The sequence below is a fragment of the Melospiza georgiana genome, chromosome 23, assembly GCF_028018845.1.
Source record: "Melospiza georgiana isolate bMelGeo1 chromosome 23, bMelGeo1.pri, whole genome shotgun sequence".
NCBI classification, from domain to species: Eukaryota; Metazoa; Chordata; class Aves; order Passeriformes; family Passerellidae; genus Melospiza; species Melospiza georgiana.
Window position 1 is genome coordinate 6,347,334 of NC_080452.1, and position 15,773 is coordinate 6,363,106.

General features: G+C 57.9%; 1 protein-coding gene across 1 annotated transcript; it reads left to right on the forward strand.

Annotated features, from left to right (window-relative positions):
• Positions 1-323: 323 nt before the first annotated feature.
• CDKN1A (cyclin dependent kinase inhibitor 1A) lies at positions 324-5,029 on the forward strand. The gene is made up of 3 exons (XM_058039862.1): positions 324-362; positions 2,768-3,184; positions 3,867-5,029. The coding sequence occupies exons 2-3, from the start codon at positions 2,776-2,778 to the stop codon at positions 3,914-3,916; spliced, it is 459 nt and encodes a 152-aa protein (XP_057895845.1). The 5' UTR covers positions 324-362; positions 2,768-2,775; the 3' UTR covers positions 3,917-5,029.
• Positions 5,030-15,773: the final 10,744 nt, after the last annotated feature.

Consider the following 15,773-nt stretch of genomic DNA (forward strand, 5'->3'; position numbering starts at 1 on the left):
TCCTGCTACAGGGGCGTCCAACACTCCCCAAGGAGGGGGGTCCCGGTATCCCCTGACCCAGCTCCCCGCCGTCCCCAGCAAGGGGGTCCCGGTGCCCACGGCCTGGCATGGCCGGGTCTCCCCTGGCACCGCGCACATTCCCGGGAGCCGGGATGGGAGAGGAAAGGGCGATGGGGGCGAGGATGCACACGCAGAGCGGGGGAGAGGAAGGGGCGATGGGGGCGAGGACGCACAGGCAGAGCGGGGCCGCTCCGGGGCGGGGCGGGAGGGAAATCCCGGACGACGCCGGGCCCGGCTCCTCCCCGTCCTCCCTTTTTAAAGGCGGGGACGCGCCAAGCTCGGACAGACGCGCGGAGCCGGCGGTGAGTGCGGGCGGGGCTGGGCACGGCCGGGCCGGGCGGCTCCGCTCCTGCGCTGCCCGGGGAGGGAAGGAGGGCGAGCGAGCGAGCGCCGCTTTCCCCGGGGAGCGCCGGTGCCTGGAGCGGGGGAAACGCCGGAGCGGGGGCGGCTCCGCCTGGAGCCGTGTGCCCGGCGCTGGGAGAGAGCGGGGCCGCGCCCGGTGCCGGGGGTGACGGTGCCGAGGGTGCCGGTGCCCGGGGCTGGCGATGCTGGGGTTGGCGGTGCCGGGGGTGGCGGTGCCCGGGGCTGGCAGTGCCGGGGTTGGCCGTGCCGGGGATGGCGGTGGCGGTGCGGAGCCCCCCGGGGATCCGGAGCCCCCGGGCTGGGCCACGCTCGCCCCCCGGTGGCGGCGGTGCGGTGCGGGGTGCGGTGCCCGGTGCCGTGCGGGGTGCTGTACAGGGTGTGGTGCAGGGCACGGTGCGGGCGCGGTGCCACCGCCGAGCATCCCGCGGGTCCCGGCCACCCCCGTGCCAGCCCCCCGGAGCCGTCGGTGTCACGAACCGCGCGGAGCAGCGGCTTCAGCCGCTCCCGGATGCGGGTGCCCCCAGCCCCTCCTGCTCGCCCAGCCTTGCTCAAACTGGTGGGACTGGTCCTGGCTGTCGCAGGCGGCTGTGGAGCCCCGCTCGGTGTCCGCAGGGCTGCTCTCATCGCCCAGCTCGGCTGGCAGGGTTTAACGGGGCCGTGCACCTGCCGCTCCCTCGCCCCGGTCCCGGGGTTCGCTCGGCGCTGCGGCGGGGCAGAGGGCGCTGGAAGCGGCACCAGCCCCATGGGAGGGGACGATGACCCGGCGCCGGTGCCGGTCCCTCCCTCGCTGGTGGCTTTGGCAATCTGCAGCCGTGAGTCAGGGCCAGGCTGTTATCTCGAGGCTCCAGGGTGGCACCTGAGTGGCGTCGGTGACCCGGGAATGGGGACATGGGCTGGTGACGCGGGCGGGGAGGGCCGGGGGTGTCTGGCCATGATGACAGAACGTGTCCCCCCTCCCGCCACCTGCCCGGGCTTGCCTGGACATGCTGGGACTTGCCTGGCAGTGAGGTCACCCCTGTCTGTGCGCTCACACTGCCCGGAGATAGGAAGCTGGATTGCTATTTTTACTCGGGGTGCTGGGTCTGAGCCCGGGGTGCCCACGGGGGTGACCAAAGGGACTGAATGTGGCCCCCCAGCCCCCCCGCTGGCACACTGGGTTGGTGACATGCCTGGTAATAGGATCGCTGAATCTTTAAGGCTGGAAAATTCACCTTTTTGCAGAGACCTCCAAGGTCCTCGAGTCCAAAATCTGACTGATCCTCACCCTGTCAGCTAGACCAGAGCTCTGGATGCTACATTCAGTTGTTTCTTGCACATTTCAAGGGTGGAATGTGGGGAAGACAGTGTGGCCCTGGCAATCCAAAGGGGCTGCAGGTGCTGAGTTTGGGGAGAAATCTTCCCTGCAGGAGGCTGAGAAGTCGCTTCTTGGGGAAGTTTGGGGATGGGGAGGATCTTTTGTGGCCTGGCTTTGAGAGTCCCAGATTAGGTGGGAAATGGGAGCTGTGAATCTTCCTTTTTAAAGCTGATTTCATGAGTGTGGCTGTTGCAGTGAGGGCAAGCCTTAGCTCTGAAAACTCAAATCCCGGAGCGGTGCTGCCTCTTATCAGCTGGACTCGATGATCTTGTAGGTGTTTTCCAACCTAAACAATTCTGATTCTCTGTCGAGGTTCCTCATAAGTGGGGTGTAGTGAGGGGTCCATTATCCCCACATGTGTGTCAGGGGAAGTTCTGCTCGGATGAAAAGGCTTTGTCACTTTCTGGGAAGGTCAAGGCTTTTGGCACCGATTTGAAAAAAAACAAACAAGGTCTTGTTTCTGGTTACCCAACAGCTCCTTGCCGATAAGGAGGGTGGTTAACAAAGTGGTCAAGCTTGTGGCATGTTCTTGCAGCTGCTTGAAGGTTCCCTTACAACCGGGTCTGAGTTCTTGAGATGAAGAAACTGGCCAGAAAAACATCCTGTTGCTTCACTTGCCCGTGTGCCAACTTGCCCTTGCCTGCGTGGAGGTGGGGATGAGCAGGCTGGGGACCAGGGGAGCATCATCCAGCTGTGGCTCTGAGGCTGGCACCCCGAGGGCTGTTGTGGGTGGAGCAGTGAGGTGCTGGATGCTCGGACCTGGCAGGGGGAGCAGGGAATGTTGAATCTGCACCTTCCCCACCTCCTGTCTCACGCTGGGCTGTGTCTGACCTCAGCCCTGCTCAAGCCTTTGCTAAAATCTCCAGAATCAGAATCCAGATGTGTCAGTCCCCTCTGGGCTGCCTCAGTGCAGACCCAGCCCGGCTTGTCCTGCCTTGCTTTGCCCTGTGTTTGCTCCTCTCACCGTAACTCGCTCTGCTTTCCCCGCAGCCGCCACGATGCCGCTGTCCCAGAGCAGGGCTGGGCAGAGCCCCTGCAGCAGCAAAGCCTGCAGGAACCTCTTTGGCCCCGTGGACCACGAGCAGCTCCAGCAGGACTTTGAGGACAAGATGAAGCAGCAGCTGGAAGAAGCTCAGCAGCGCTGGAACTTCAACTTTGAGACAGAGACTCCCCTGGAAGGGCCCTTCAAGTGGGAGAGGATGCTGGTGGCTGAGCAGGCCCCCCAAGAGGTTCACAGCCTGGTCAGGGCTGTCATCAGCAGTGACAGCAGGAGCTCCCTGGCCCACAGGGTGCCCCCCAAGGAGCGTGGTGTTGGCAGGATTTGCCCCGAGGAGGCTCAGCAGAGCTCGAAGGTTTGCAGGGCTGGTTCCCTGCAGGGCTTGAAACGTGGGCAGACCACGATCAAAGGTGAGCACTGGGGTTGGTGTCACTCCTTGGGGGCTTGGTGGCATTGTCATGGCAGGGACACACAGAGGGGGCTTGGGTGCCAGAGCCCTGCCTGGCTCTTGGGCATGGGGAGGGGTCCCATCCGCCCTGGATGTCTCCTAGGGAAGCAGAGCCCATCTTCCAAAGGGTACAGGGCCACCAACTGGTGCCTGTTGGCTGCTGGGGACTGGCATTGGGCCTGTGGGTTTTGTAGCTGAAGATGCCCCCAAATTCATCACCTTCAGTTCCAATGGCCTGACCCAGTCATAGAATCACAGGATATTAAGGGGTTGGAATGGACCTTAAAGATGTTCAAGGTCCCATGGGCAGGAACACCTCCCACTAGCCCAGGTTGCTCAAAGCCTTTATCCAACCTGGCTTTGAACACTTCCAGGGTTGGGGCACCCAGAACCTCCCTGGGTAACCTGTGCCAGTGTCTCACCTCCCTCACAGTGAGAAATTTCTGCCTGTGCTCCATGGTCAGGGCCTGGAGTAGAGCTGCAGCAGAGACAAAGAGCAGAGACGATGCAGATTTACAGCTCTGCTCTGCAGCAGCTTTGCATGGGGGCTTCAGGGTGAAACCCCCCTGGGCTGGGCTCGGGGTGCCTCCCTGGGGACACCTCCCTCTTCCTGCCCTTTCCAACCCTTTCCTTCTTCCTTCCAGACTTCTACAGTGCCAAGAGGAGGATCGTCCCTGCCCGGCCCCAGCCGTGACCCGCTGCCACCCGGAGCGTGGCTCCCCACCCTGAGCTGTGCTGTAGCCATGTAGATCTGTAGTTCCCTATTTATGACTTGCTCTGGGGTCCTGAGGGACCTTCACTGTGTGCAATGTAGAGGAGGAGCCCCACGGTGGGGCTGGAGGAGGACTGAGATGGACCTGGTGGGATGAAGGAGCTGCCCTGCCTGCAGAAGTGTCCTGTGCCTGTGGGTCCAAGCACCGTCCTTGTGCTCTCCTGCCGTGGTCTGTCCCCTGCCTAGGGGCCGGTCCTGGGGGACACTTGTGTCCCAACCGCCTGGTGGCACCAGATATCTTTAAGAAATGTCACCGGTGTGGGCTGTGGAGCCCTGGCACAGGGGGTGCCCTCTGTCCCTGCAGGATGGGCTGAGCATTGTCCGTGTGTGGGAGCAGAGTGAGGTGGAGGCTGCTCCTTCCCAGGCTGGGCAGAGGGAGCTGTTCCCTGCACAAACCTTCCCTGGGAGCAGCCATGGGGACCAACGGGAGGCTTTGGGACCCCCTGCACTCTGCTGGCCCCAGATCCCACCTCCTCACCCTGCTGTTGGCTTGCTGAGTGGTGCTGCTTGCCCCCGTGCCCCTGCCTGCCCCAACACTGGCACCAGGCTGGGCAGCCCCTGCTCTGCCTCTGCTGGGCTCCTCTAGGAAGAAGAGGAGTTCTACTATTTCAGCATCAGCAGCAGGGATGATGCTGAAATAAGGAATTGTAGCTTGTTCTCCTGGACTCTTTCTCCTTTGGGGCTGGTGGGGAGAGGACCCTCACTGGCTCTGCTCTGGGACCAAGGATGGCCTGGGGCAGAGGCTGCTCAGTTCCAGCACTGAAGGATGAGTCCCTGAGGGACTCAACACTGTCAGATCTTGGCACTTTCATGGAGTTCATCTGCTGCTCTGCTGGATTTGGACTCTGGAAACTGGTGCAAGATGGTCCCAGGAAGAAAAGGGACAGGGTTGATCTCCTACCTTGCACCACCATGCACTTTGCTGTGGGTGAAGCTGCCCAAGCTCTCAGCACTAAATGTTTATTTATATTTAAAATAATCCTATGAAGTTATGTGGGGAGAGGGGTAATACCTGTTTGTCTGTAAGTGTTAACTCTGAATAAACACTTTTGCCTGAATAAACACTGAATGTCTCTGTGCAAAGGCATTCTGGTTAATGTGGGTGATGGGAGCAGGGCCTGGCTGGGGGAGGGGATGTTCCAGGGCTGGGGATCCCTCTGGGGGTGTAGCCCTGAGCTGGGATCTGCCTTTGGGAGGGCTGAGAGGGACAAAGCCTTGCCACAACCTCTGTGCTTGACCCCATTCCCTGCAGACCGTGGTCTGGTGCTGCCACCACGTCCCCAGCAGAAGCCAGAGCCACCTGTGTGGGGTGTCCCTGTGGCTCCTCTGTTGCCCCCATCATTCCCCTGCCCCACTGTGCCCCTGTTCCCCCTAACCCTCAGCACGTGGCCATTAGCCATGGGCAAGCTGCTCCCCTCCCTGTGCCTTTAAAGGGTGCTGGGGGCCCACAAGGGTGACCCACGCTGTGGGATGGGGACACAAGAACATGTGGTGGCACTGCTGGTGGAAATGTGCAGTGGCATTTTCACTGAGATCCCAGGGGAATCAGGGATATATCTACCCTGCTTCCTTGGAGGACTGGGCAAGGCTTGGATGCAGACTCAGGTTCTGGTTAATGTGAGAAATGCCCAGATTTGCAGAGGATCCCAGCCCTCAGAATGAACAGATGAAAAGAAAGCTGATGGCCATTAATAACCTCGTGTTATTTCTCAGCTGAGGATCCCTAAGGCCTCTGCCTGTCCCTGGAGTGAGGGGTGACATCCTTGCAGACCCTTGACACACACTCAGCCTTTGAGCTGCTGCTGAGTCAAACCCTACAGATTTAGCCCCTGTAATCTTTCCCCTTACGTCAGTCCTTCCAAACCCCCCTGGCTGCTGCCAGGAGCTCCCCTCTGCTGTCACCTCCCGTTTGCCAGGAGCAGGAGCAATGAAGGCAATGAGAAATAAATCAGGGAAACCCCTTGTCTGTGCTTGTGGCTCTGGGGACAGCCAGGCTGGGCTCTGCAGGGCTGAGCTCTGAGTCCCTGGGACACCCCAGGACTGTGTCCCCCCAGCTTTGGGACACAAAGCAGTGATGGCAGCTGGGGAAAGGATGGAAACATCCCACTCTCAGCCCAGGCTGTGTTTGCTGCTCCCCAGCCCAGCACAGAGCAGGGATGCTGAGGGTCAAACCCTCACAGGGGGAGGCTCAGGTGCTTCCCTTCCCTTGTGCACACTCAATTCCCTCTCACTGGCACCTTCCAGCATCTCCTTGGGGTTGGATCGTGCCCTCCCCCTGGGCTGTGCCCTTTGCTGACCCACTGGGAGCACCATGCCAGAGCCTTGCTGGGCAGAGGGCACAAATCAAACTCTCCCAGGGATATTTAAGGTTTTCCCTTCAAAAGGGAAAATTTGCTCCTCAAATCCTTGGGGGAAGCCAAAATCCAGCGTCCAAACATTGCAGAGAGTTGGAGGGTGAGGGGACACTGAGCCCCCCAGCCTGACCGAGGGGATGTTCCAGTTTGGGGTGAGCAGCAGCAGCTTTGCCCAGAGTGTGGAGAAGAACCAGCTGAGCTTTACCTGGCCCTGATGGAGCAGGTGGACCTGAGCTGGCTGCTGCTTTGTTAGGTTAAACACCAAATGAGCAGCGTGTGGCTGGTTCCCAGTGAGGGATTTCACCTGTTTAGATGGGCAGAGAGAGCTGGGGCATTGTTCCAGATTGCAAGGCAAGATGTTTTCAGTTACCATCTGTATGGCAGATTATCTTTTGTCAAGTGGGCAGTTTGCCTTATCTCTCTCTTTGAGTGACCACATTTACACCTCCCTCGGGAGGGGACATCTGCTGATAACAGCTATTGAATGTCACTGCATGGCTGATAAGAACTACAGCATCCCATTTGGAGATGTGAGCCCAGAGGGAGGAGCCAAGCATTCCTACCCGGATAGAATCTGGAGATTCTGGAACACCAGCACAGCTTCTGCACTGGATTGCCCAGAGGAACAGCAGCTGCCTCTTCTTCCCCTGCATCTTCAGAGGCAGAGACTGCACCTTTCTCCAGGATCCCTGCTCCAGCAGAACCAGCCCTGACACTGCAGGAGGGCTGAGCCACAATTCCAATGGGACTGCTGCCAGCACCCTGACCCACAGCGTGTCAGGCTGGGTTCTGACTCTGGCAGTGTTGGTTTGGTTTCCTGCATTGTTTATTTTATCCTTTTATTTTCTTCCCTATTAAAGAACTGTTATTTCCTGCTCCCATATTTTTGCCTGAGAGCCCCTTAATTTAAAATTTATAGCAATTCAGAAGGGTGGGGAGGGTTTACATTTTCCAATTCAGGGGAGGCTCCTGCCTTCCTTAGCAGACTCCTGTCTTTCCAAACCAAGACAGGCATCAGCTCCCTGCCCACAGCTCCTGCCCTGGGAGCCTGGGCTCTGCTGTGGGCCAGGGGATGTTTGTTCAAGTTATGCTGTAGAGATAACAGAGTTTCCTACTGCCAGTGTTCACTTCATGTTTTGCAGTTAAAGAGCAGGAAAAATGCCTCTGGTCCATCTGATCCCCTGTCCCTCACGAAGCAGAGTGGCTGCAGCCCATGATCAGATAGTGGATTTAAAGCCAAATTTATAATTCAGGCAGGAGCCTTAAAAAAACCATCAGAGAACAGCACAAGGGGGACAAAGAGCCTCCATGGGGGGGGGATTTTCAGGTTGTTCTCTCTTTGATAGGATGTTATAATCTGGGGGCTATAAATAATATTGTATTTTGGGTTATTTGGAGTCTTAAAACAACATTTGCTATTTTCCTGCTGTTTTTTCCCCCAGTCCAAGCCCCCCCCAGGCCCAGACTTGGCAAACCAGGAAAGGATGGGGACTTTGCTGCCCTTGCTGATGGCACTGGCAGTGCCTTTGCAGAGCTGCCTTGGGACCTGGGCACTCTGGGGACACCGTGACCCTCTGGATGGCTCCTTCCCTCACCCCCTTGCAAGGCAGCAAACAGGAAATGTGTGAGCACCGGCAGTTGGTGTCACCCAGAGCGGAAGGTGCCTTGAGTAAGAGATGAGAGCAGAGGCAGCTCCGTCCCTCTGAGCTGGGAGCCCCTGGGCCTGTGCCCCACTCTGAGCGTCCCTGTGGGGAGGGTAAGTCCTGCTGGTCCAGGGATGGCTTGGGCATCACCTTCAGCAGGAGAAAAGGGAGGGGAATACGGGTTTTTTCCTTGCTGTTGTGATCCAAGGGGGTTTTCATCCTGTCTGTGAGGGGCTGTGGCCGGGGTTCCTTTCTGAAGGCTGGGAGCAGCACAGGGTGCTGTGGAGGGAGGCAAGACAAGGAGCTGGGGATGCCATGGGGGGGCCCTGCTTGGCTGGGGGAGGGGGCGCACAATTCCCATCCCATCCCATCCCATCCCATCCCATCCCATCCCATCCCATCCCATCCCATCCCATCCCATCCCATCCCATCCCATCCCATCCCATCCCATCCCATCCATCCCCCTGCTCGTTCAGTGCCTCCATCATGCTGTGGGCTCAGCTTACCTCTCCTGGAGCTGGAGCAGGAACCAGGGGCTTCTCCACGCCTTAAACAACCCCCCTGGCCCCCAGAGCTCCCACTTCTGCTGTCTTAGAGGCTGGGACCACCACAAAGCTGTTTCTGGTCCTGTGGGACTCCAGCAACTCCACAAGACCCTCTTCCTGTTTTAAAGGCTCGGGGCTGGTTTTGGGCTCTGTTCCCATTCCTGATGCACATTGGGATGTAGCAGGATCTGTTCCTCATGGCAAAGGGAGGGGGCAGAGGGGTGCAGGAGCTGCTGTGCCCCCAGGCTGGGAGGGGAGAGCTGGGCTCAGCCAGACCCAGCACGGCCCCGGCTCTGCGTCACCGCTCCCCATGGCTGTGGTTTCCTTCTCTCGCAGCTTCAGCTTTGCCACACAAAGAACAGCCCCTCTTGGGGATGGCATGGGGGCTCTTGGTGACACTGCCACCCACCCAGGCTGGGGACAGGGCACTGGGGTCCCCAGCTCAGGCCCCACAAGCCTGGGTGAGCAGCAGTGTGGTAGAAACCTGCCGAGGGCTCCTGCCTCTGCCCGGAGGTGACTCACGGCTGTGAAAACTGGGGGAGGATTTCAAAAGGAGCTGCTGAGCTCTGAGAAGGCAGGTGTGACCAGCACGTCTCGCTCAGACCTCCAGCATCACCTTGGCTGCTCCTTTGCTGGTGTCACTTCCTGGCTGTGCCACCTCCTGGGTGCCCCTTGTGCCCTGTGCATCCCCCGCAGCCAGGGAAGAGATTTCCCTGGGAAAGGTTTGGGGACATTTGGGATGGGTGCTTGGCTGGTGGCAGGAGCAGTGTTCAGCAGGTGAGACATGGGCTGGGAGCCCCTGGCAGGGCTGGCAGGAGCAGCCGTTGCTGCTGCACATCCAGGCTCCATTTGTGCTGAGCAATCAGAGATAAGGGCTCCCCTTCCCTTCCTGTTGCCAAACTCTCCTCAGCAATCGAGGTTTGGGCCTTGACAGCAGCAGCACAATGAATTTCCAGCTCGGTCTCTCTCTGCTGTGTCCCAGCAGGCTGGAGCAGAGTGCCCAGGAGGGCAGGGCTGGCCGAGTGTCCCCTCCAGGCCAGGCCAGGCCATGTCCGAGCGCCGGGCGGGCGCCAAGGGCCGGCGCTTGGGCTCCAGCCGGCGCAAGCAGCTGCAGGAGAGCCCTGGGCAGGCCCCAGCAGCAGCACCCAGCCCCAGTGAGGAGCCACCATGGGCATCTGAGATAGTGCAGAGGGTGCAGCAGCTGCTCAGCACCAGGGACACGGAGCAGGCGGGAGTTGTCACCCGCTCGGACATGCAGGTGAGGATGAATGTCACAGACATCTTTTCATGTAAATCCTTTCATTGGGATTTTTTTCCTCCTGAGAAGCTGAGAGGCCTCAGGGACAAAATGTAAATAATGGTTATCTGCTGCTGTGGAATGCAACAGGTGCATCTGTGATTGGTCTCATGTGCTTGTTTGTAATTAATGGCCAATTATGGCACAGCTGGCTCTCTCTCTGTCCAAGCCACAAACCTTTGTAATTCATTCTTTTCTATTCTTAGCTTAGCGAGCCTTCTGAGCAAACATTTTCTTCTATTCTTTTAGTGTAGTTTTAATGTAATATATATCTTAAAACAATAAATCAAGCCTTCTGAAATATGGAGTCAGATCTAGATCTACATCTATTCCCTCATCCTAAGACCCTGTGAACATGGTCACAGATGGGGCTGTGCCCTGGGCTCCAGCACTGCCAGGGTCACAGGAGGCGCTGTCACAGGTGGGTTTTACTCTGATTTGCTTTGGTTTTAGAAGCTGCAGGAGGAAGGTTTGCCGTGCAGCAGGGAGGAGCTGGAGCTGGTGTTTGATGGGCTGGATGCTGCTGGCACGGGGCGCTTGGGCACAGAGGAGTTCACGGCCGGGCTCCGTAAGTGCAGCCTGGGCTGGTCCCAGGGCTCTCCTGGGGGATGTGAGGTGCTGCCTTTGCTATGTGGCACAGCATTTATTAATTCTTATCTATAAAACGATTCATGGGCATGAATTGTCCCCCTGACCAGCTCTCAGCCCTTGGCTCATCAAGAGCGGGGTCCTGCTGTGCTGAACTGCTTTGTTGAAGCCATGGAGAGGGAAATGTCGGGGTTTGGGCTTTGCTGCTGCCCTGCTGGGCACTGAGGATTCGGGGTATCTGTCAGCAGGGCAGTTCCTGAGCTCCCAAAACGCTGCCAGGGAGCACCGGAGGAGGAAGACGGCGTCACGGAGGGTGCGGCTGGTGCTGCCCAGCCCGGTGCTGGAACGGGGGGACAGTGAGGAGAGCAGGCACTTCAGAGCCTTCATGGAGCAGCTGGGCACAGAAAACCCCTCTGAAGAGTGAGTGCCCTGCTTGGCACCCCTGAGTGTCCTGCAGGATGGACAGAGGGGGAAAGGTTGGGGGCAGGAGATCCCCCCACGGGCAGGGGGCTCAGAAATGCTGTGGAGGTGCCTTTGCACAGGAGCAGGGTCACAGCGAGCCCAGAGCTCACACACCTCAGAAAGTGTGAGTTCAGTGACTCAGCTGGCCTGGCTTTGGGGTTCTGAGGGGATGCTCACCCCAAAACACCCCTGTCCCTGCAGACAGGAGATCTGGCAGCTCTGGGTGAAGCTCCGGCAGGACGAGCCCCAGCTGCTGGACAACCTGGAGGGATTCCTGGCCAGGATGAGGCAGCGCATCCGAGAAGCCAGGAAAGAGAAGGAGGCTCTGGAGCTGACCCTGAACAGGTGAGTCACCCCAGGATAGCGAACAGGGATGGGACAGGAGTGATGGGGACAGGAATGGGGCTCTGGAGGGATTCCTGGCCAAGATGAGGCAGCGCATCCGAGAAACCAGGAGTGAGAAGGAGGCTCTGGAGCTGACTCTGAACAGGTGAGTCACCCCAGGACAGTGAACGGGGATGGGACAGGATGGGGCCCTGGAGGGCCGCCCCAGCGGTGTGGAGGAACCTGGATGCTTTCAGCATCTCCACAGGCGGCCGGAGCAGAGATTTTGCCAATGTTTGGGGTCGGGCTCCCTCTACAGTCACGGCAGCGATGGCGAAAGGGCCGGACGGACTGCCGGACACTCCGTGCTGGGGACACCCCCGGGCAAACCCAGCCCGGCACCCCGAGGCCCCGAGGGCACTGTGGGGTCCCGGAGCGGGGTCTCACCCCCCTGCCCGTCCCTGCTGTCACCACAGGCGAGTGGCCGAGCACGACAAGGACGTGCAGCAGCTCTGCGAGACCCTGGAGCAGCAGATCCGGCAGGAGCAGCTGCGGCTGCAGCAGCAGGTGGGTGCCCATCTCCTCCTGTCCCTTTGCTGCCCCTGCTCTGGGGGTACCCAGCACCCCGAACCCCTGGGCAGTCAGAGGAGGGTGCCAGTGTCCTTGTGCCACCAGAGCATGGCCCGGAGCCGGCAGCAGGGCGAGGAGCTGCAGCGGGTGCTGGATGCCAGCGAGAGGGAGGTGCAGCGCTTGGTCACGGCGCAGATGGAGGTGGGCTGCCCCCAACCCCCCTTTGTGAGTCAGGGGTCTCTGGGCTGTGCTAAAACACAGCCTGTTCTGGTGTGTCCCCACCAGCTCTTGCTGTAGGTTGTCACACAGGACCCTCTACACCCCATCCCTGCCCTCCGTCCATCCCCAGAGGACACAAGCTGAGAAATTGCGTTTCCACGTATATGTAACTGCACAAACTCAGCAGGCCTCTCTTACAGCAAAACCTAATTTCTCCTTAGCCTGTAAAGGATTTTGAAACCTGTGAGATTATTCACATCTGCTTTCTGCTTTCTTCCCTACCTGTTTGTGAGCTTTCATGACCCCAACTGCAAAACTCCCAAATTGTGCTCCTGTCTCTATTTAAAGCCAGTCAATCTTGGCTTGGATTTAAACATCACTCGTAGATCCATTTGGTTATCATGGCCACAGGGATCAAACTGGGCAAATTCTTCACATGGGGCGTTTGTCCAGCCCAGGGGAGATGCGGGTGGGGATGCCTAGGGAAGGGGCTGTGTGAAATTCAGCCCTGTTCTAGAGGAGGTGGTTATGAATTATTTTGGGGATTTTTGTCTCTGAGTGCCCTGGTTGCCATCCCACAGCTGGAGCGGCGCTGCCACAGCCTGCAGAGCTCCCAGCAAGCAACCAGCACGGAGAACCAGCAGCTGCAGGAGAGCAACCGGGCCCTGCAGCAGCACCTGCAGCACCTGCACCAGCAGCTGCAGCACACCCAGGGCCACCTGAGGACCATGAGGGCCACAGTGGCCTGGGAGCACATGGGGGAGCCCGGGTGAGTGGCTGAGTGACCGTGTGTCACTCTGTGTCCTCACAGACATCATTTCTCTTGGGTTTTGGTTGTTAATTGCTGCCCTGAGATGTGCAGGATGTCTCTGTTTCAGCCTGTGCACCCGAAGAACGAGTCAGAGCTCTTCAGTTTTCAGTCTTGAGGTTGTTTATTAATTCTAATCTATAGAATTTTCTTTCTGCCCAGCCGAGATCTGCTCAGCAGGGCAGCCACAGGCACTCTGTGTTGTCTTTTTATACTACAAACTACATATAACATATTTACACTTAATTCCCAATACTTATCACCTGTGTTAGACAGTGAACTTCTACTCTAAACCAATCCCAAAGTGCCAACATCACTGCAGAAAATGGAGAACAAGAAGAAGAAGAAGAAGGGCTAAACATATCCAAGTTCTTCCATCTTGTCCCCATAACTCCCATACCAAAAATCCTAAAATCTACATTTCCACCCTGTGATCATTTTGTTATTACACCATTCAAACTTCTGTGACTTTCAGGTCATACAAAGCTGGTAACTTGCTCCAGGGGTAAAAATCAAACCCCCAGGTGCTCTGGGCTGTGTGCCAGGGTCTCTGAGCCTCCTGGCGGGGTCCTGGCAAATCTGGACACCCAGAGGGATGCACTGAGCTCTGACATGTTTCCTCCTGGATGGGGAATGAGTTGGATGGACCTCAGGCATCACAGTGCTCCAATGCTTCAATGCTTCCCATGGTGCAGGTTGATCATGGTTTGGTGTGCAAAGCATCAGAGGAAAAAGCAGGAATACCAGCACCATGCACTGAGTGTGCCTGCAGGGCAGGGCCAGAGAGGTGTGGGTGTCTGTGACCGTGTTCACAGGGGTGTCAGGTTGAGGGAAGAGATGAGGATCTGACTCCCTGTTTCAGAAGGCTGGATTTATTATTTTATTATATATATTATATTTAAGCTATACCAAAAGAATGGAAGAAAGGATTCCATCAGAAGGCTGGCTAAGAATAGAACAGGAAAGAATGATAACAAAGGTTTGTGTCTTGGACAGAGAGTCTGAGCCAGCTGACTGTGATTGGCCATTAATTAAAAACAACCACATAAGACCAATCACAGATCCATCTGTTACATTCCACAGCAGCAGATAATCAATGTTAACATTTTGTTCCTGAGGTCTCTCAGCTTCTCAGGAGGAAAAATCCTAAGGAAAGGATTTTTCATAAAAGATGTCTGTGACAGGTGTCCTTCACCCAGGAGGGCTCCACAGGACTGATCCAAGGATTGTGGGTTTTGCTGACCTGCCCTGACAGCCCTGGTGCTGGGTGGATGTGCTGAAGGGGATGGAGTTCCCATTTTGACCCTTGTGCTCTGTGTTTGCAGGGACAGAGTGGTGGCAGAGTTGCCCATCGTGGTGCCAATGTCCCCACAGGTATTTCAGCTGGGTGTGTGGGGACAGGACAAGGACCTTGTGCTGTTGTCTATGTGCTGAGCAGCTCAAGAGCACAGGGAGCACCTGCAGCACTGCCTCCCTTAAAATCTCTCTCAAACGGGGCTGGTGCAGATATTTGGGAAGGGAGGGGGTTGCAGCACCTTATTTCTGGTACCCCCAAGATTTTGGGTGGGTACAGCTGGATATCTCTCACATCATTTCAGGTGGATATTCTCCCTCACCAAGTGTTTTTTCTCTCCTCCTCCCACCCTGTTCCCTGCAGCTGAGTCCTGGGAAGAGCGAGAAGTTCCGCTCCGAGATGCGGATCAGGCTGGGATCCCAGAGCAGCGAGAGCAAAGCCAAGAGCCCCCACCAAGTGTAAGGGGTCCCCTGTGTGCCCCTGGGGTCTGCGAGCTGGGGCTGAGCCCTGGGCTCTGCTCCCTCCACCCTCCCCGGGCAAACAATGAGATTTGTCCTTTCAGCACTCCTCTCCCACCCACTCATCTCTCACCTGGAGCTCCCATCCCTTATCCCAGCTCATCACTCCCTTGGCTCAGGAACTGGCTGTGCCTGGCTGAGATTGTCTTTTCCTGTCTGATAATGTCAATATGGGTGCTGGGAAGGGGCCAGGATGCAGCCCTGGGTCTGGCTGCCTGTGTGTGCCTCCCCCTTTCCCCTGCCCCCATTGCTGCCTACGTGAGCTCCAAGTGCAAAGGGGGGAAATAAAATCAGGTTTGGAGAGGGATGGGGTGAGGATGAAGATCAGAAACCCTCTGGGACTGACTGGGGATGGGAGGGAGATGGAGCCTGACCTGGGAGCTGGTTCATTGCCCCCATTTTTTGCCTTTTTCAGGGTTTGGGAAATGCTGCCAGCAGAAACAAACCTCTCAGGAGCGCCACGGAAAGCAAGCTCTGCAGAAGAGGATCCCTTCCCAGAACCCTTGAAAGAGGAAGGTGCCTCTGACCAAAGCTCTTTGCTAAGAGAGATGAATGATGCAATAGCAGCTCTGAGCAAGCATCTGAAGGCACAGGCTCTGGGTGCACCCCCTGCCCTGGCAGACACTGCCTGGCACCCCTGGGACAATGCTGAGCCCCACACGGGGCCAGAGGCAGCCACAGCCCATGAAACAACCCCTGGGGTCCTGCAGGAGACCCTCCCTGGCCACATCCACCGTGAGCTGCTGGAAGGAGACCTGCAGGAGGGACCAGGCACAGCTGGGCTTCGTGCTCCGGATGTGACACAGGCTGGTGGGTCTGCAGGAGCCGGGCACTGCAGGGCTCAGGAGCCAGGGGCAGAGCAGGGAGAGAGCCCAGAGGAGGCACAGAGGATGTTATTCCTGCCAGGAAAGGGAGATGGCGAGGAGGAGATGGTGCTGAACGAGGCTGAGCACCTGGGAGAGAGCGTGGAGGCAGCAGAGCAGGTGCTGATGGAGGTGCAGGGAGCAGGGTGGCTGCAGGAAACAACGGCTTGGGCAAAACCACAGCTCCTGGGAGAAGCTGAGGAGGGGGAGAGAAGCCAGAGAGAAGATTTGGAGGCAGGTCTGGGGCCAGCTGAGGCTGGGCAGGAAGGTGTGGCAGTGGGACAGAGCCTTGCC

Excerpts from the sequence above, each read along its gene's own strand:
- CDKN1A (XM_058039862.1), top strand. The coding sequence starts at position 2,776 with ATGCCGCTGTCCCAGAGCAGGGCTGGGCAGAGCCCCTGCAGCAGCAAA. Across the intron at positions 3,185-3,866 it reads TGGGCAGACCACGATCAAAG|ACTTCTACAGTGCCAAGAGG; the intron begins GTGAGCACTGGG and ends TCTTCCTTCCAG.